Here is a 20,559-nt window from a genome sequence, read left to right on the forward strand (position 1 = left end):
CACTGACTGCAGACAGAAGGGGGGAGAGGGCACATCGAGGAGGTAACCACACCAAAGTCACCATCATGCCACCAGGGTACATTGTGAGGCTCATTAAAGTGCATTAAACAACATCCCTGCGGAACAATGAGAGGCCCTGGGGCCCTAAGGCAGAGCCCGAGGCTGGCTGGGACTGATATGGAGACCCAGGGGATCCTGTTCATCCAGGCCTGTCACTACCAGACTCATCTACAGCTGCCAAACTCCATTCTCCTCTGATTCTGTCATCAGCCAGTCAGCAGGCAAATACTGTCTGGAGCTAAAAGAAAGGATAAAACACAAGCCTGTCAGCACTCAGAAAACATGCTGCTGTTCCTATTTGGCTCCTAAATTGTATCTATGGGAAGATTGTGTGGGTTCATGAACAAGCCATGGTACATTGTACGTTTATGATCAAGGTACCACACATTCAGTCATGTCTGTATTTGCTGTTTTTCTTGCCTTGTTATTAAAAAAATTTGATTATTATAAACAGTGCTCTCTGTATACTATCAGACATGTACTCGCCTAAATTTCCTGCAAGGTCCCCAGAATTTTCCAGTAAAAACTAAAGTGGATTCATTTAATTGGGAGTGTACTAACCTAGTATCATTTTTCAATATATTGTTTTGGTTGTTGTTCTTTGTTTTGATCACCATTGGCACAGATGAAAATGTGCCTATCTGGGCTTGTCTGTTACAATATAAGCATATGCACTGATCCTTATAAATAAGCATTAAATTAGAGAAGATTTATTAGAAAATGTTCGGAAATTATCAGAAAATTTCACACTTTCACCAAGACAAACATGTCTAGACAAACTTATACTGTGTAAAACTGGAAGAATCTTTCTGAACACTGTTTTTTTTCTATTTTTTTTTTTTTTTGTAACTGTTAGGACACGTAATTGTAATTTTAATAATATATGTAATATTATTTATTTTATCTGTAAAATTGCAGGAACACAATATTTAAGCATAAAACATAAACATTACATTAATTTATGAATTCATGTATTTATTTGTTATATTTCGTATTTATTCCATTCATTTTTACCATTGTCTAATACTCAAACATAAAAGATTAGGATGTTTATTAGTACGAATTATTAATAATGAGTTAATTATAAGTTAATTATTTATTATTATTTTACGGGTTGTTGTTTTTTTACTTTAACTATTGATTTGTTTGTTTGTTTGTTTGATTCGCTTTTTTGTCCCTGCTAGTGGTGGGGGAGGAGAGGGAGGAGGGGGGAGGAGAGACCCGCTGACTATGCTGCGTGCGCAGCTCTCCGTCTGGAGTCGCTACGACGGGACCGCAATGAAGAGATAAATGGCACCCTTATCTATTTATTAAGTCTCACGGAGCTCGGTCATCGTTAATTAGGAGAGAGTGGCTCGATAAAACAGCCGCGGACACTTCAAAGGTAAGAAACACTGGCGTTTGTCGCAGAGCGGCTTTATTTTCTGCACGAAATACATTAAAGGACCGGAGATGAAGCAGGGTCAACCACCGGTTTTCTGGTCTTTACGTCGCTGAAGCGTATAATTCGTTTCAACCTCATCACGTAGAGTAAATGTGAATTATTCCAGGAGTGTTGGGGTCTCGGTTTTAAAACGTAACAATACGTTTTTCCTAATTTCCCAGGCGATTGCGCAGCAGCTAGCTTGTATCGCGTCTGACAGCGCGTTAAATTTACGCCAGCTGAGGGTGATAACAGGTTATTACTGAGCTCCAGGAGCCCTCTGTCCCTGCCCCGGTTACGGCTTTAATGTCAGCGGGGCTTTCGTGTTGTTGCGCGAGATGTGCGGGGATGTGCGCGCAGCCTCCTTGCTTTTCAAGGCGAGCCGTCGGCGGCTGGCTGCGGGCACCAGACACACCAGGGACTGGGCTCATAATACCGTGCATATCTTTGTGGGAGCACGGCGACGCTGGGTGCAGGGACACAGAAATGTGGAAGGAAGGCAGGGAAATATCCTCAGATGAACCCGGCAGTGTCATACCCAAGGTCTTTTGCAATAGCCTGGGCATTTACTTAGAAGTGGTACAAGAAAACAGCTCCTGCAGATATGAGCTCACCCGGGAGGAAAACACTCAACACGGTCTCCAATTTCTGCTCTTTCTTGTGTAATTTCTTGTTTATAATGTCCAGCTTGTGTGAAAGGAAAACGAGACTTGCAGATGCAGTATATTTCATGTGGAAACAAGTGTCAAATTAAAGGAAAAATAGGAACCTTTGACCCCTGCTGTTATAAAGACGGATGGATACAGCCACAGTGACATCACTAATTGGTTCATGGACACTTTGAAGCCCCAAATTTGCCATTTTGAGCATCACTGTGTTTTTGTTCTGGATTCATACCAAAGGATGAAGTTCTCAGTTATACACGGTGTAAAGATGGGACCAACACATCGTGAATAAAATCAGCAAAATTGATATTTGAGTCAATCACGTGGTTGTGCTGAGACATTTGATGTATCTGTGACATTAGCATGACGTTTGTTTGGTGCTTTCATGAGATGAGCAGAAGCATCAGCCATGCCCACACTCCATCGTTGGTCCATCCATCCATTGTCCTCTGCTTATCCAAAGGCCAGTCGCAGTGGCAGGTGGTTTCTCATCCATCTCCCCAGCCACACTTTCCATTTCCTTCTACTGAGATGTATGAGGGAGGTGCCCAGGAGACATCCCAACCAAATGCCCGAACTACCTCATGTGGCTCTTTTTGACATTGAGTTTAGAATCTTCCCCTTCATTCAGAAAACCCCAAGATCTGGAGCTCAGTAACCTTGCTAGGTAGTGGGAAAATTGAGCCCTCTCCTGCAGCCAGGATCAGAGCATCTGCTGTCCAGCTTTCTGTCCATGGGGCTTGGTCAGGGTGCTCAGGCACAGCCAGAAAAAAAAAGCTCTCCAGGACAAAACAATACTGAGTATTTTGAGTGCTATTATTATTATTATTATTATTATTTGTAAGTGGTGAGAAGTTTTTGTGTCCATTGAGCACTTAAATTAGAGAGGGACTACCTGCCAAAATCACCTAAGATTCAAGCGAGTAGGCTTATCCTGGGAGTACACCAGGTATCCAATCCTGGTTCTGGCTCCACTCAAAACCATGTTGTGGTGGCAAAACAGTTCAAAAGTACCCAATTTATATATTTTGACAGCACTGAATCAAGCTGCAGAGAGCAGGCGAGGGGGGCTGGAAGTCGGTCACAAAACAATATAAAGAATTGAGTTAGTTTTCAAAATAATAACTTCTGAAATCCTCCCTGTGTATTCTTGGACTTAGTTAGCAAGACACATTGATAAATTGCTTGGGTGCATCACACAGACAAAGATGCATACATGCAAATTAGTGCCGTGTAAACGCAGTCTTTTACCAGAACTACAGGAGGAACTCGTTGGATGGTCTGTCCCATGCAATAAGCCATTTTATTTTTCAGATAATCCTATTAAGAATACTTTATAAGCACAAATAGAGATTTCCTGTGCTTATGGAGTATTCTATACAGCTGTCTGTGTCAGGACACCTGTCAATCAAAGCGGCCATGCCCGTCACTGTTGGCCAGTATCCAAATAGATAACTTTAAAAAATGCCTCCAGTTAGTTGTTATGAAAGGAGAAATCAGCAGAAGAAACTAAACCAGCTTCTTTGTATCAGACTGTAAACATGTTTATTTCTGCGGTTACACAGAACATTATAGCCTCTCTTCCACCAGCACTGACTCAACTCTATTCTGTTTTTAGGGTACTCCATTAGGTATCAGGTATTTTTTTAGGACCTACTCGGTTCCTACTCGTTCCAAGCCAGCTGAGTCGAGCTGAAAATGTGTCGCAGGACTTTCAGACCTCCTTGCTATAACATCCCCGCCCACATTGAGTTGGTACTCAATTGTAATGGAAAACGAATGAGACCCAAGTGAAGTCAAGTAGAGCTGACCCAAGTAGGTGCTAGTAGAAAAGAGGCATAAGGGAACTGACTCATTATTGGAACCATACTCAAGTGGCCATTAGAGGAATTGCAGTTTTGGCCCATGTCACAGTCCTTTAGAACGTAAAGATCTCCTCACTCAATGACTTAGATGAACATGAAAATGACGTGACTCATTTCAGTCTTCGGACCTTGACTCAAATGAACATGTGGACAACTTTGCACCGATTTTGGTCCATTAAAGTAGATAGAAGCTGTTCTGTTGGGGTTTTTTTTGTACGGTTTCCTTTAAATTGCAAGAACATTGATGAGTGTTGTACTAAATAAACAAATACTAAAGCGTACGTGTTAGCTGTACTTAATTAATCTGTGCACTTCTTACACAGTCCATAAATCTTGTTTTAGCCTGAATGAAGATATTACTGAAGAAGGTCACATTTTACATGCTTAGAGTTTTACATATTCATTGCGTTTCAGACAGACCTTATGTTTATCTGCATGTTCAAATGGCGGTGATTACTAAAAAAAAAGCCATTTGTGACCCACCCATGCATAATAACTACTGACCCGAGGTGCAGATTCTCGCTGTAAATGTATTTTAATGTAGTTGAATTGCTAAATAATCGCCATCTAACCTGGATTTCTCGCTGGCACACTGGTTAAAAATGTGACACAGTGATCATCACAATGAGTATTCCAGTGCGAAATTATTGTTATTGTGAAATTTGACTGATTGTGGCATTTAGGGGATCAGCTGGCGGACCACCCGCTGAATAAAAGATGAGCTGCACTGATGTGAAAGCAGTCTGCATCGTGATGAGGCTTCTGTGTGTCTCTCTAATGAGATGTAATTGGCCACTGGAGCGGAGGGGTGTTGAGAGCGATGACCTTTTAGATCATCAGCCGTGCTCTATCCATCCCCGGTGCTTTCGTGTCCTCTGGTCTAAAAGCTAAATCAAGCCCACAACGAGGAGGTAAAGAGAGAAAATAGTCCCTGTAATGTATGTCGACTGCAGTGCAGCTTAATGCAGTTTGAAGGCGAGGCGTTGTTGTTTTTCTCTCTGCTGTTGACTTACTACGGTATACGTTCCACCAATGAGCAAGGGGAAAACACAGAGAGGAAATGTGGAAATCATTACAGTAACGGGGACAGGGGAGGGATCTTATTTGGCTCTCTCAGTTGGGTCTCCTATTTACTCAATTAGCTGTTACTGGCTGGTGAACACAGACCTCTCCCAGATGACGTGTGAGATTTAAATGTGCCGCTGGTCTTATCGGTGTGAAGAAAACATACTCTGCGCTCATTCAGGCATGGTTACAGGTTTGTTTGTGCTGCATGTTTCCTACATTAGCTCATATATCAGGAAAATTTCATTATCCTGGAGCTGTTTTTAATAGCTTAAGCTACAAACTCCGTTATCATGTGGGATTGCAGATTCTGTTAGCGAGCTAGGACATTAAGCTAAGATTGGAAATAAGCTTTGTCCTGTCCTGTTTATGAGGTGTTGGATGTAGCCAGAGGAGCTGGTTGTATTTTGTTTTTTCTGTTACACCACAAGTCCATGGGTATAGTGAAATTACTTTAACTTATAATTAGTTAAATAATTAGTTAATAAGTTGAAGTAATTTATAGATATATAGATGTCTTTAGTAGAGAAAATGTGTTATGGATTTTACATTTTACTTGGGTCGGCAGCTGAGAAACATTTTAGGTCTCGTTTCAGCATTTTATTATTTTTATTTTAAATCCATCTGAGACAATGGTATCAGCTGTGATCAGTTTACATTCTGTGGCTCTTATTTTGAAAGTTTAGTAGCAACTTGCCCCACGATCTAGAAGGTGGCTGTAGCTTCCATGTCTGAAAAGTGAAACAAGTGCAATGTGCCTTAAACCTGCATTCTTCTTAATGACTAGCAAGGGGTGGCTGTTGTAAGACTTCCTGTCTTATTGAGGTTTCTTGCATGACGTCATACATACCTAAGATTTGTCAATGAGTCAACCGCTGGTTTTTAAGGGAAAAATGTGTATTTCCTGACTGGCTAGCAGTGTTTCCTGGAGGCCGCTGGCTCATGTTGGGTGAAATCATTTGCAAAAAAGTTGCTATGCCAAAAACCTATTGGTGATTGCTTTGGTTCCTTGCTGGTTCCCATTGTTAACTGTAGCTTTTCATCTTTGTCAGCAAATACTCACCAACTACCAGCTAAGCAGTAGTAAAACTCGAAAAAGTGTGACACACACTGGAAATGGATAAGCTTTGCCTCCATAATAAAAGCTTTGCGTCAGTGCTGGAGCCAACACATTTCCAAAAGCACACCCTTTACTTTGAAGGCTAATGGATCCCGTTTACAGTTCAGTGCACTTTTTACAGTTTCTCTTCAGCTTGGAGAGCTGCTGGGCAATGTCCGCCACTTCCATTTAAGCTACGAGTGCAGCAATGTGCTGGCCACCAAAGTATTCGAAGGAGGTCTTTACCAGCGAGTTGGGAAATACATGTTTTTTCCTAGCAACTGGCTCACTGACTGGTATGTAGGCCTGTGTGACTCTGGGTTTAGCAATCATTTCCCTGTATTGTCATCATTTTAGTCATAAAGGCGTGTTCAGTTAGCATTTGGTGTCCATTCTCAGAACACCAAAGTGGCGATGCTAAAATGTTTAGCTCGTTTCTTAACTTCACTAACCGGCAGGTGATGTCATAGAGGGTACATCCAACTTTTATACTGTTCATGGATATCTTTGACATTATTCAGATGCTTTCAGAGAGGATCTCATCCCGCCCAGTGTCCAACTTTGCCGTGTTGGACTGCAGCTAACCACAGTAGTGCGCTGTAGTAGTAGTGAGCTGGAGGGTCACTTTAGCAAGAACCTGTAGCTGGTGGACAGCTGGTACAGTGCTGCTACGCTGGAGAGCAGAAAGAGGACTAGCGTCACCAACAGCAGTCCAAGAAAGACTGTTTTCATGGCATATGGTTTATAGCATTGCCGGGGGGAAGCTAACAGCAAAAAAGCAGCAGTTTGGAGGTATTTCATAAGTTGATATGACCAAAAAGCTGGGATAACAATGCTTCTTCTGTTACTCACTCTCCCTTCTGTTATATTCAGTCTAATATCTGTTTGAAAGCTTTTATCGATTACTGTTAAATTGAATAAACTCGTCGGCTCCACTGTGTATGTGATGTGTACTCGCAGTAAGCAGTAAAGATGCTAGCATTCAGACAAAATCAGAGTAGTTTGGGTAAATTGCATTATTTTTATCCGGCTGTCATTTGTTATCTTATTAAATTACAAATGAAATACATTTATATGCCGGATGCATTTGTTTGTGAAATTTTAATGTACAAAGTTAGGAAAGAAGTTTAAGTTGAGCCTGATGTTTCCTTACACATAAAATGATTCTCAGTCTTTTCCTCGCAGTGAGAAATGCACCTTATTAACTTAACACGGGGACCAGACTGACACTTGATTTTAGCAAACAGCCAAGGTATCGTTATCTAATCAAAACTAAACGATAAATTCAATGAGTGTGCCTTGGATCAAAATAACATCTTCAAATTTCTCAATTTATCTAACACAGAGTCTAAACTCCGGAGAGATTCACTTTGCTTGGGGGGAAAAGCATCAAAAGCTGTTTAAAAGTGATTTAATGTTTGCTGAATAGTTCCAGGGCCTGAAATTTATATTTAAAAACTGTGTGTGGGGGGGGATTCCCCCTTGAATGCTTCCCACAGGGAGGATTTATACTTTGTGGGACTTTAACTATGGGTCATATACGGTCCCATTCTTACCTCAGAATGTGTTTTTCCTTTGTTGTTCTTCTCCAGCTACAGCATTTCTCTCATTTCTGTCTCTGTTTTGGTGGCTTTGTTTGTTTTTATGACTCTACTGTCATCCTAAAAAGGAATAAAACTAATTCAATTAACCATAGAATCAAAAACTGAAACTACTATTAGATTCTGTTTAACTCAACTTCAAAGTTAAATTTGAGGCTTTCGAGACGGTGCTTAAATCTTCGGATGTTTGGTTAGATGGAGTGTAATTTATTTATTGCTGTTTTTAAATAGCTCCTTGGTGTTTTTGTTTTAAAACAAACGCCATATTCTTGCAAACTCTGGCACACAAATGATTCTGTCTCCAGGTAAACCCCCGTTAACCTTGAATAACCTCACCTGCTTCCTTGATGCTGCATGTGGGCGGAGCCTGAGCTGAGACTCGCCCACAGTGTAACAGAAAACAAGTTTTGTGTTTCTCACCAGCAGAAACGACTTTTCTTCATCCTCCATCTGTCTCGAGCCTCCTCGACCTGACCAACTGAAGCATCTTTAGATCGTAACGCTGGTTTTATAGTAGGCGTGATGGGTGCATCAGTTCATCTTCTTACCCTGATGCATCCATCACTCTGGAACAGGATTAATCTGGACTCATCAGACCACATGACCTTTTTCTGCTGCTCCACAGTCTGATCTTTAAGACCCATGAGAAATCTAAGCCTCTTCTTCTAATTAGCCTCACTGATAAGTGGTTTTCTTGAGGCAACACAGCTGTTTAGTCCCAAATCCTCGAGTTCCTCTTCACGTTGTGCTCTTATGCATGTTAAATAGTCAAAGTGAGTGTCAGATGTATAAGTGAACACTGATCACAATCATCCAGGACTATTTTCCCAACCACATTTCTTTTTGAAGATGATGATTCATCACTGTCCTTCCAGGTTTAATAATGCATCGCACAGTTCTCAACTCAACCTGTCCTTAGTAGTTTTCTTTGCTTGATGCAGACCAACAATTTGATACTTGGAAAACGGAGTAACATCCTTTCCTCTGAGCTACAGGGTGAGGAGGAGGGTCTCAATTTTTCAGTTGCATCTAATGTCTTTGTATTTACAGAAATATAGATTCTTAGATGCAAATTTATTTCCTTGTTTTCTTTTTTTCTTGGCAGCAAACAATGTTATTTTTCCACAATTACTGTATGATCGTAAAATATGACACCTATACTGTACATGCATCTTCAGTGAAACCCTGGGTTAACTTCACAAATTGATAGCCAGCTTCATGTGACTGTTTATCCTGACTGTCAGTGTTAGGCTAATGGAAAGATACGCTGGGTATGTTATACTCGTTTCGTGGTATAGGGTCCTAGCCTGATGAGGTAGCTCTTTCTGTGTCCATTACTGTTACCGTTCAGGCACTGAATCTAAAACCCTGAACTGCATCAATGCACAATACTTCAAACTTCTCTTTTTCTTTTGTTTTAATGGTGGAGGAACCCTTCTGTTGCATGTCAGCAGGGATCAGTTTTTTATTGAGCCTTATTATTGCGAGATCTTACTTTGACCTTCCCTATCTGTGATAACACAGAGACAAAGCAGAGTCACTGAGTCAGATAATGTAGCTGGGAAAAACAACAATGGTGAACATGATCTGTGTGTACTTTGGTTTACTCTGCTGGTTAAACTTCCTCCTCCTGCTCATCTGCAGAGTTTTACTTTTTATCACATGATTCAAGCAAAGTTGGAGTGAACACCACTGCAGGCTGACTGCACGTCACCCAAGTGGCGATTACTGCTGATGTCGATGGCTCAAAGTAAATCCTGCTTCTTCTTTTTTTCTTTTTTTTTTTTGGGGGGGGGGGGGGGTGATTTCCTCCCTTAAAATAAAGTGAGTCCATATCCCGATGGCAGCGGAGTAAAAAGAGACAATTAAGCTTATTATTTGGGGGAATTTCCTCATTTTGTGCACAGTCAGGCTAACTCATTGGAGTCTCTGACAGCAGTGGCGCTTCAACTAAGAAAGACTCCTTTCATAATGGTCAGGGAGGCATTATCGTGTCACGGACCTCATGACCGTGTTATCACACAGGAAATGTCTTGCCCCGAGCTTCCTGGAATGCAAGTGAGACCGCAGAATCCAAATAGTGGAAAAATAGAATAGATCTGAATTTACTATTCAGTCCGAGCTCTGATTTATAAATGTGGCTGATGACCATAACAGAACAATGTAATAAAAATGACATATTCTGAATGACTAAGGTTAGTCTTAGTTACGGTTATGGTTGTCCCTTTTTAGCAGATTAGGGCAGATTTATTATTTAGTGTTAAATCAGTGTTTGTGTTGTGGCTACAATGTATCTTTCTGAAACTTTACCCTGTAAACTGACGTGCAACTGCCTAGAATATAACTACATGATGCTATTGTTGCGTAGGCTACATTGTAGGCTCGACGTAGATTTACCGCAGCAGCGTCATTCAGATAGAATTCAAAGGAAAACCATGTGGTATGTATAATATACATGCTAGCTGGAAATAGCAGGTAAGAAAGAGCTACTCACTTTTACCACATACCAAACAGTCACGCTCATATGCAAGGTCGCAGATTCCGAACCGTAGACGCTAAAAGGAGGACGAGCATTTTTGCCGTTGGTGTTTTGAGACTGAATGTATGCTGGGTAATTCTTATTTCGGACACTTTAGTGACCAGAAATTACTAAATAAAGTTAATGTGTCATTCAGTTTGACGGGACCTAGAGATTGACCCTGTAAACTCATCAGGAAAGTATTTGCAGAGGTCAAGACAGAGGGCTGTTTTCCCATAGATTGCTTTAGGACTGGAAGTCTTTATTTAAACACAGGTATCGCCCCCTGGTGGTTTGTGAAAGGACCAAAAAATTAAGGCACTTGGTGTTGGCTTTACTTTCTTTTATACTGTGGTTTTTTTTTTTGTTTTTTTTCAGCAAATAAATACTCCATTTGTCCAAATCCATTTTTTTCCTAGTCTGTAAAGTCATGACTTTGGATGAGAAAGGTCATCTCCTGGTTCATCAGCACCTCCTCTACCAAAATAGTTATGTGATTGCTACATTTTTTTTTTTTTTTTTGCTTCTCAAGTTTATTTATAGTTTTAAGTTTATTTAAAAAAACATAAAAGCATAATGTCTAAAAAGACAATAACAGTATCGTACTATGGTATCAAACACGCAGCCCATGAAATGGTAGAGTTTGACCTGGATGGCTTTACAGTGTGTGAAATTAAGCAGATTAAGTTATTAGTTACAACAAATTTGCACAGCTGATCTTGTATGTTGAATGCAGCTTTATACAGGAGGGAAAATTTGAATTTTTATCATTTTTAAAAACCTAAAATTCTATTTTTGTCTAGTTATAAAACACTAGTATTAAATATGGACTCATACACATGACACAAAGCTCACAGTTAATCATGCGTTAGGATCTTTAAGAAGCTCTTGGAAATGTCTTTGTCTTTAAAGGGTGCATTGTCTGAAAAACTGCAAGTCTACAAAGGCTTTTACTCAGTTCTTCTAGAGTATGTTTAGGTCTGTTTTACAGTTCCCAAGGTGCGCACACTTCCCAGACCTTTCCTGTGCACGAACCAGTGACAAGATTATCAGCCGGCCGCCGGGCCATGTAATCCATCAGAGCCTTATTACAATATCCCGTCTATGCTTCGCAGAATAATATAAAACCAGCCTGGAGGGAGAGAGAGAGAGCTTCTCCTCGCTGCTCATTGTGGCAACCCAACACCACATAAAAGCCACTGGGAGAGGAAGAAAAAGTGTCATGCTCCTGCCAGAAAATCAGAACTGCATGAGTGCATTTAATTGAGTTTTTTAACTTTAAAGGTTAAAGCATACACTTTGTAGTTTTATTTCAGGGTATTTAATGTTTCCCTTTTTCTCCAGTACCTGAACATTATCCCGGTCGCTCCCAGCCGTATGAATAATTGACCTCACTGACACGAGATGCACCCAGGGGATTTTTTATCACTGTGGACGGATGGGGGTTGACATCCAGTGCAGGCAGGACATGTGTTGTGCAGAGGTATCATGTAGTGATAGGAAAGCCGACACAGTACGGTTATAAAAGCACAAAAGCATGTGTGATGTCGGATGATGGATAGAGACTGAGATGTGTAGTTGATCAAACATGCCGAGTTCCTGTTTGATCTTTCTGCGTCGATATTGTATCTTGGTGGTCTTGGACCTCTGCAGAGATGAGGGATGGATAGATGGGCAAATATAAAATGGAAATCCTTCACGGCTCAGACTTTAATCAAACACACAGCAGAGAGGAATGCGTGTGTACACAGGGTTACAATAAGATATTTTCAGTATGGAGTGTTAAACATTTCCCAAGTTATTCAATGAATAACCCGTCTCCACATAAAATGAGATGTTGTAAGACTTCCCGTATCACACATTGATTTAACCTCCTAGGACCTGCCGTCCACATATGTGGACATCACATTTTGGGTTATTTAGACCAAAATACTTAATTTTGCTCTACAAGGGCCTGACAGCTACGTACGAGGACATTATACTGCTACTGTTCTATCAAAATTTTTAAATGAATATCCTCATATGTGGCTCTGATTTTTCATAAAAACAAAAACAAGGAAAAAAAATCTGGTAATTCTTTGTTTTTACATTCATATGCCCAAATATCAAAGAGAAATAAAAAATGCATGCCGTGGAAGAGTTCGGGTCTTAGGGGGTTAATACTGGACAATAATCAATGGCTCATTCTCATGCAAAAAAAGGTTAAAGATTAATATAGGGTTGTTAAAAAAAACAAATAAAGATCACATAATTTTCCTATGCCATTAAAGATTGTAATAGGAATACTCCTTTATTTTTGTATATTATTTACCAGGTTGAGCTGTTTTCGTCATGCATTATTTTAAGCTGTTCAAAGTTTAAAAAGGTAGAGAGAGGCAAGGTTGAAATGATTTGGAGATGTGCAGAGGAGGGACAGTGGATATTGAACAAAGGATGTTAAAAATGGAGCTCCCAGGCAGGAGGAAAAGACCTCGGAGGAGCTTCATGGATGTAGTGAAGGAGAACATGCAGAGCCCTGGCAGAGGATGCTCGGGATGGGGTGAGATGGAGGCGGATGATCTGCTGTGGCGACTCCTACAGGAAGCAACTGAAAGAAGATGATTATAATATTGAGCTATTCTACTTTATTTAAACCATGTTGTTGTAGGTGGTTTTCATTGTTTTGGCTGCTGTAACAAGCATTTCCCAGCTTTGGGGATACATAAAGTATATATAGAAAGTAAAAACTATATATAGTTAAAAACAGTTTTACACATGGAATAAATGATTGAGGGGACACAGCCAGCTGCTGCTTCTCCTCGGAGTCTCCCATCCTGTGGATGAAGTCTGCTTTCTCTGTCTTGTATCAGCATTAGCGACGGCAGTCGTTGCTCTGTGGTCTTGGTGAGCAGAACAAGGATTTGCAGCTCCAGACGGTGGAGATGGAGTCTGATCTCATTTCATTTCATGAAACTTTATTAATCCGAATCAGTGGTGGTTGGCGATCTTCACCTCTCTCTGAGGAAGCAGCTGAATAATGGCGAGGACTGCTGAAATATCAGTCTGGCAATGTAGTCAGCTGGTAGGGTATTGCTGATTATTACATTTTTTTTCTCCCATAATTTACAATTTATTTTTACATTTTTTTTTAAAAATACAAATATTATATTTACATAACTGAATCTTAGATATTTGTTAACAGCCCAGAACAGGAATGGCTATGTTAGTTGGTGAGCACTGAACTTAAGATCAGCAGGACTATCTGGGATCATTTTCAAAATAAATAAATACAAAAAAAATGCTACAATGGGTAATCGTACATACTTTGGCTGCCTTTAACTGTGAGCTGTGTGTCATAATCTTTGAGGACTCAGACTCTAACCTTGTTTTGAAGGCTAAAACGACTCTGTTGATATCACCTAGGGGACAAAAACTAAACAGTCTAATTGCCAAGACTTGCGAGAACAATATTCAAACAAATAAAAATTACGTTTTTATATTCATAGTGTTTATATTTGTAGTCCTGTATTGAATCCCAGTTGTAAAGAGCGACCTCATTGTTTGCATTTATTCTGGTTTGTCTGCATTACTCTGCCATCAGCAGTGAAACTGAGCTCACCGTGTTTGACTTGGAGCTAATAAATCTTTAACATCAGTTACTTCTAAGGAAAACAGGAAGATGAAGAGAGATGAAGTCCGTACATGGATTGTTAGAGCTTTGAAAGTGCAAAACTGCACGTATGCACTGCCAGAATACAAGCCTTTTATAGCACAATAACCAAGATAGATAGTTATAATAATAATAATAATAATAATAATATTAATAAAAATAATAATAAATTAAATAATAATAAATTAAATAATAAAATTGTTTTTTTTTCTTTCCTGGAGGTATTAGCTTTGTGCTAATCAATATACTGTGTTTGGTAGTAAAATAACACTATTAAAACCGACCTATCACAGATGTGGTCTCTTAATATATCTGAGCAGCTCACCCAATTGAAGTCTGAATGTGGGAAACACTCCAGGAATGGCTTGTTTGGTTTCAGAGTGTCTCTGTAGCTCGTTTGCTAGCATTAGCAAGCGTGGAAGACGTCACGCACAAACTGAAGACTCTTGGCTTCCCCTTTTGGTTTGCACTGCTGCTTAGTTGTGGTTTTCTCAAATTAAGAAAATGAACAATTTTCCACTTTATGTTCTCAGCTATCGGTCACAGTCTGAATCACATTGGAAAAATTCCCCTATTTAGCAGCTCCATAAATAGATGGAAGAGTTTAAAAAAAAAAAAAAAAAGAAGATTTTAATATATAGAATTAGCATTTTATTGTTGTGTAGTTGTATATGGAAATAACAATCCCTAAGCATATCTGAACTTAGTTCTTCATATTAACACAGTATTGGGCCCCTGCTTTACTCATTGTGTATATATGTTTTAAGATTTTTCACTTTTTATTTTTAAAGTGGGGCTTACTGTCAAACCTTCTGCTCTATGTGTTTCAGGGCTTCTTACAAGAATAATGGACGAAACCTGTCACTGACTTGATGAAGATTGATATTCAGGCTGAATCATGGAGGGTAACGATGACAAGTCTGTAACCATGACCCAGCCACAGACTGAAGTGTGCAACTCTGAGGCGGGAGGAGGAGGAGAGGTCTCCAGCAAAGTGGAAGATGGAGTAAATCCACTCACTCCTGCTGATACCTGTGATGCTAATATGACAGGACTGAATAAAGGAGGCCTCTCTAACCTGACAGACACTCCTGCACCCCCAGTGGTGAGTCCCACTGCTGAACCTCCAGGAGGTGTGGCTCTTAAAGTGGCTACCACTGTACTCCACCCAGTTTGTCTGGGTGAGAGCCCGCTCATGCTGCCCATTCACCTCCAGATGGCCGGAGCAGCCGGGCCTCAGCTCGGACAGATGGGGGCAGCACCGTACTTGATAACGAGCCAAAGCCCAGTTTCACTGCCCCTAGTCTTGGATCAGCAGGTGATTCAGCACATGAGTCCTTCTGTAATCCCTCAGACCACCAACTGTGCACAGCTCCAGAACAACGTGCTGTTACAGAGTCCTTTGACATTTGGTTTACCTCCAGCTGTTGACCAGAAGACCACAGGACAGACGCAGGAGGCTAACTTGCTCTCTCTCCTGCAGAATCCAGCTTTTGCTGCCATCTTGCAGGACCTCTTCCCTTCCCAGGGGAGTTCATCAAGCTGTCAGTCTCCAGGCTCTCCCTTCTTCCCCCTTCCTCCCCTCACCCCTCCCTACACCTCCCCTCTGGCCCCTCTGGTCCCTCCTGCGACACTCTTAGTCCCATACCCGGTCATCATTCCTCTGCCTGTGCCTCTGCCAGTCCCTCTCCCCATCCCTGTCCCTCAGACCGAGGACTCAAAGGGTAACATGCCAAAACCAGTTTGCACTGTGAGTAAAAGCACTCAGACTTCGCCAAAAGATACTACCTCCCCCTCGCAGTCTTCAAGGAAATGCATGCCTCCGTTCCAGCCACAAAATGCATCCCCATCCTCACTTCCTCTAGAGGAAGGACAAGCTCTGGACCTTTCTGTCAGGCCATGTCCAGTTGAACCAAAACAGGAATATCCCAGTCCACAGCAGGACAGTGTGCTGGATTTGTCAGTTCCTGGTGTGAGGAAAAAGTGTGCTCAGTCAGACAGAGAAGGAGCCTCACAGTCCGGTCCAGATGGCAGCGGCACATCTTTGTCTCTGGGCGTCAATTCCAAACTCCTCGGCAGTCTGGCATCGCTGGAGTTCAGCCGGCAGCATAAGTGGTTGGTTGACAGCAGTGCTGCTGGGTCTAGTTCTTTGAGTCAGGAGGCGTCTCTTAGCGGCGCTGGAAACCTCGAGATAGTGAGCACCTCGCAGACAGCCAAGGTCATTGTCTCAGTGAAAGACGCAATCCCCGCCATCCTCTGCGGAAAGATAAAAGGCCTTTCAGGAGTCTCAACCAAAAACTTCTCCATAAAACGGGATGGCAGCCAGGGGGCAGCTCTGCAGCAGCTCTACGGTGTGCCGTCGGGATCCCACGGGGAGCAGCATGACCCCAACAACCCTCTTAAAAAGGTCTCTAAAAGCAGAGCTATCAAACTGAAGAAGGTCAGCTCACAGGAGATCCACTTCCTTCCCATTAAGAAGCAGAGACTGGCAGCGCTGCTCCCCAGGAAGTGAGCTCGCTCACTGGGGAGGGAGACTAATCTGTGGACTAGCTTTCTGGTAATCCCTCTAGAGAGTATAACATAAAACACATGTGGGACATTCTGTAATCAAATTGAAACGCTTGTGTCCAACCAAAACTCAGAGTCTGGCTTTAAAAGCGGGGCTCTGACAATGTGACACAGTAGTTACACAAACGGTTTCTTCTGAGTTTTTCTTTTATGATGCACTAGTCTCTACAGTGTTTTACTAAACCATAAATGTTTCAGTGTACGGCAGCTTAGTATGCTCTCTGTGAGTCAGAGATGTCTGTGATTCATGGTAACAGCAAAGACACACAAGTTCGATTCCTCCGTTTGGGTTCATGGTTTGTTTCCACATGTATTATGTTTTATATTTTGGTGCACTGAAGAGTGTGTACTGCAGGACATGAGTGAGGCTGTTAAAACATGTCCCATCAGTGGAAATTCACATGGTCATCAGTAACTCACTGGAGCGATTCATTCTTTCCTGATTGGTTGGGATTTAGCATGACAGGCTCATAATGACTTGGCGAGGCCTGAGCCACAGTTTCATTAAATGAATGTTGGCAGCAGCCACCGATCACAGCAAAATATGGTCTTATTTTAACAACAATAGGGAATAAAAGAAGCTTCTTAATTACTTTCATGTTTAAACTGACCTTTCTATCCAAAAATGAGGAAACTACTAAAAGAGCTTATTGTTGATGGCTAAATTAGCCAAAGCAGCAAGTGTATAAAGCACTGTAACTCCCTGCTGTTTCCACTTATTAAAGGGGACCTAGTCTACTTTTCCTTGTTTCCTATCATATGAATATTGTTACAATGGCTGATGCTCATTGATGAGGTCAGTGTATGTACAAGTAATCCTGAAACCCAAAAACTCAAGCTTCAGACTCAAAGCTCAATTTCAGCTTTTGTTTTGTATCATCTCAGGCACACTTACTGTTCAAACTTCGTCTCCAAGGAGCAGCCAATCAGAAGAAAGTAAAGAGAGGCGGAGCTAAACTTGCTCATTTCTGTAGACTGTAGCTGTGTTCCCTTCGGGGGACCCGGCCTTCGTGGTCTACGTGTGCCAGGTCCTTCGAAGGCCGGAGGTGCGAGGCTCTACCATCTAACACTTCTGTTTAATCAGTTTTCTGTTTGATGTTTATTCAGCTGTGTGAGAACTATAACTATAATCTCAGCCAAACCGATTTACTCAAACAAATAAAACAGAAAAAAGCCAAACAATAATTTTTTTATGTTATCTAAGTGTCTTGTATATCATAACCTTAGTAACAAAAGACCGCAGGAGGTCCAAAACTGATGTACCGGGAGTTTGCTGTTCTCACCGGCTCTAGCGAGCCTAGCTGATTCCCGGCTAGCTATCGAGCTGGTGGGTAACAGACTTCTGCGAAAACGTCAGAGCACTTTGCCAAATATGTGATATTTTGATAAACCGAGCAGATATTTGACGTTTACACAGCTACATTCTCACCTGAAAATATGTTAAAAGTTTATTTTGTGACCCAGAAAGAGTAATACGAGTCATATTAAAACTAAGTAGCTGCCGCCATTGTTGGAAACTGGAATTGGCTGGGCCGCGCTATGAATTCTGGGATAGGTTGGGCCACGAAGGATACACCCGACCCATCCTTCACATTCGGGGGGAATGAAGGACTGCATTTGGAGCAGCCTTCGAATTGGGACAGCCTTTGTCACCTGGCTTTGACATAATTGGTCTACAAATGCGGTCTCTGAGGGATGTGGCCTAGGTTTTGGGACACAGCTTGTATATGAAAAATGGACTTAGCCACCATGACAGTGACATCTACATTTTGATGCCTTCACTTGAGTATTTTGGCTACAATCATTTTCATTTTTGTGGAGCCACATTTTAATATTTTCAGGTGAGAGGGTGGAGCTCTAAAATATTAGGTAACGTTAGCTATATCTGCTAATTAGCAGAAATTAGCTGAAAGTGTAAAGACAGTGCAGTTCCTCTATTGTTCACTTGAAGCTGTCTCCAATCATCTCCCTAGGCTTAAATCTTAAATTTACAGCTTGTTCTTCTGGTTGAAAAATGTAACATGGTTGTGGCCAAACGTGGGTAATGTTAAAGTTTCTAAATATGGAGCCTAGAAGCCAATGGGGGACGTCAAGATCGCTATGAAAAGGCACAGTTGTTATGAAGATGAAAACTGGCTAAAGAGACCAAAACTGCTTTGTGTACAACTATGTAAACATGTTTATTTCTGCTGTATAGTTGGGCATTTTAACAGTCTGTGGAGACTGACTCAGTTATGGAGAGAGCCTCAAGTGGCCAGTTTAGGAACTGCAGTGTTTGATGATACAGCTTGCTTGTTTCAGCCAGTGGATAAACTGCAGGAGCTCCACCAAGGCAGAGTATAAGATACATCAGGATTACTTTTGAGCTGTGAATTATGCATAGCTGCTTTTAAAATCATGTAGCTGGAAATGAGGAGAATAGGTCCCCTTTAAGTGAATCTGAGGGGAGGTTTGCTATTGATTAAATCAGCTGTGAAGCAGAGCTGAAACTGTAGGGAAAAGCTGCCGTTAAGAAGAAATAATGACCAATTTCTTGGCTTCAGTGAGAGAGAATTATGTTTGTGTATGTGTTAACTGTGTGATTAGTTTATTAGAACCAGTATTGATGAAAATCCACCCATTTTTAATCGTGTAAACATCTGTTCCAAGTGGTTTAAGTGTCTTTTTTTGTTGGTTTTTTTTTTGTTTTTTTGAGCATGGTAATTTTCTGTCCCAGAGTTGTGAATGTGGATCATATGTTGAGTGCACTTTGTCATAGTTAGAGGCTGTCCTCCCTATTATTCTCTCCAAACTGCATTGCCCCTCTTTTGATTGCAAGAGTTATGTAAATCTGTGAATTACAGGCCAAGAATTAATAACAGCCATATGCAGACTGTCTAGTTGAACAGAGATGGAAAAAATCCTGATGCTCTCCTTTTTTTTTTTTTTTGAAACCAGTTTCTTATTTATATCTGTGTACTTTAGCAGTCTCAGCACATCTTAACTCATGCCTGCAGTCCTTTAAACAGAGCTCTTTGGTTTAGTAGTTTGACCTGATCACTCTAGTTATATAGTAACATCTCTAATTTATTACTTGTGCAACTTTTATTTATACAGTGTGTTTATATAATGAGTGATCAGTTAGGAGGTAAAGAGTGAATTGATATTGTAATACAGCCGAAGTACCTTTTTGCTTCTGATAGCAGATTTATTAAAAGGTCATCATTTGAAATGTGGTGGGAGATAAATGTTTGCTTACTGTACAGTATGTGTCCTTTTTTATATGGAAGTGAACTAAAATCTTCAATTCTGAATCGTTTGCCTGAGTTTTCTTTTTTTTAAAAGAATTTACAGTCTAAAAGGTTTGTGGTTTCTTGGTGGAAATGGTTTGATATCGGAGGACAACACACTCTTTCATGCAGACGGAGAAGGTAACTGGTAAGTGTACAAACAAAGATGTTTAAATATTTAATTCAATGAGTTTATCATTGCTTTATCCTTGCTCTTTGTACATGTGGTTTGAATCAAAATGATTTGGTCTCAGACTGGGTTTTAATCCTATCAAATGTCAGTTACGGTCTACAGTTGTGGATCCCCCATTTTTATCTGATCTACTGCCAAAGTCCTGTCAGATGGATCTGAGAGCCCCTTCATCGTAATCTCTCATATTCAAATGTTTTCATTTGAACTTTAAAATTTATGTTCACCAGTTAAAGTTAGCGGCTAATAAACTGTCACAAAGTTTACTTTTATGGCTATATTTATTATATTTAGTGCAATAATTAAAAAAAAAAAAAAAAATTTTAGCCAATAGTGAAGTTGGCTTGAAGAATGTAATCTATTATGCGGCCCTTGTGGACCATTAAGGCTGCGTACTTAAGGCTGCAGACCCTGATTGGGATACAGCCTTTATGTCATAAACAAACCCAATCAGTCCAGACGTCTATCTTTTCCAAAATTTTAAAGCAAGCATCACCAATGCTGACGTGAGGAGTTTATCAATAAAATTACTGGACTATAACATTTTTGTTTTAAATACACAGAAATTCTCACTTTCCTGATTTTTT

General features: G+C 40.8%; 1 protein-coding gene across 1 annotated transcript; it reads left to right on the forward strand.

Annotated features, from left to right (window-relative positions):
- Positions 1-1,316: 1,316 nt before the first annotated feature.
- On the forward strand, positions 1,317-19,806 carry rai2 (retinoic acid induced 2). Its single transcript, XM_006790247.3, has 2 exons — positions 1,317-1,444; positions 14,776-19,806. Exon 2 carries the CDS (start codon positions 14,844-14,846, stop codon positions 16,455-16,457), a length of 1,614 nt encoding a protein of 537 aa, XP_006790310.1. The 5' UTR covers positions 1,317-1,444; positions 14,776-14,843; the 3' UTR covers positions 16,458-19,806.
- The last annotated feature ends 753 nt before the right edge of the window (positions 19,807-20,559 follow it).

Source organism: Neolamprologus brichardi, chromosome 23 (assembly GCF_056152115.1).
Source record: "Neolamprologus brichardi isolate AB-2024 chromosome 23, ASM5615211v1, whole genome shotgun sequence".
NCBI lineage: Eukaryota > Metazoa > Chordata > Actinopteri > Cichliformes > Cichlidae > Neolamprologus > Neolamprologus brichardi.

Excerpts from the sequence above, each read along its gene's own strand:
- rai2 (XM_006790247.3), top strand. The coding sequence starts at position 14,844 with ATGGAGGGTAACGATGACAAGTCTGTAACCATGACCCAGCCACAGACT.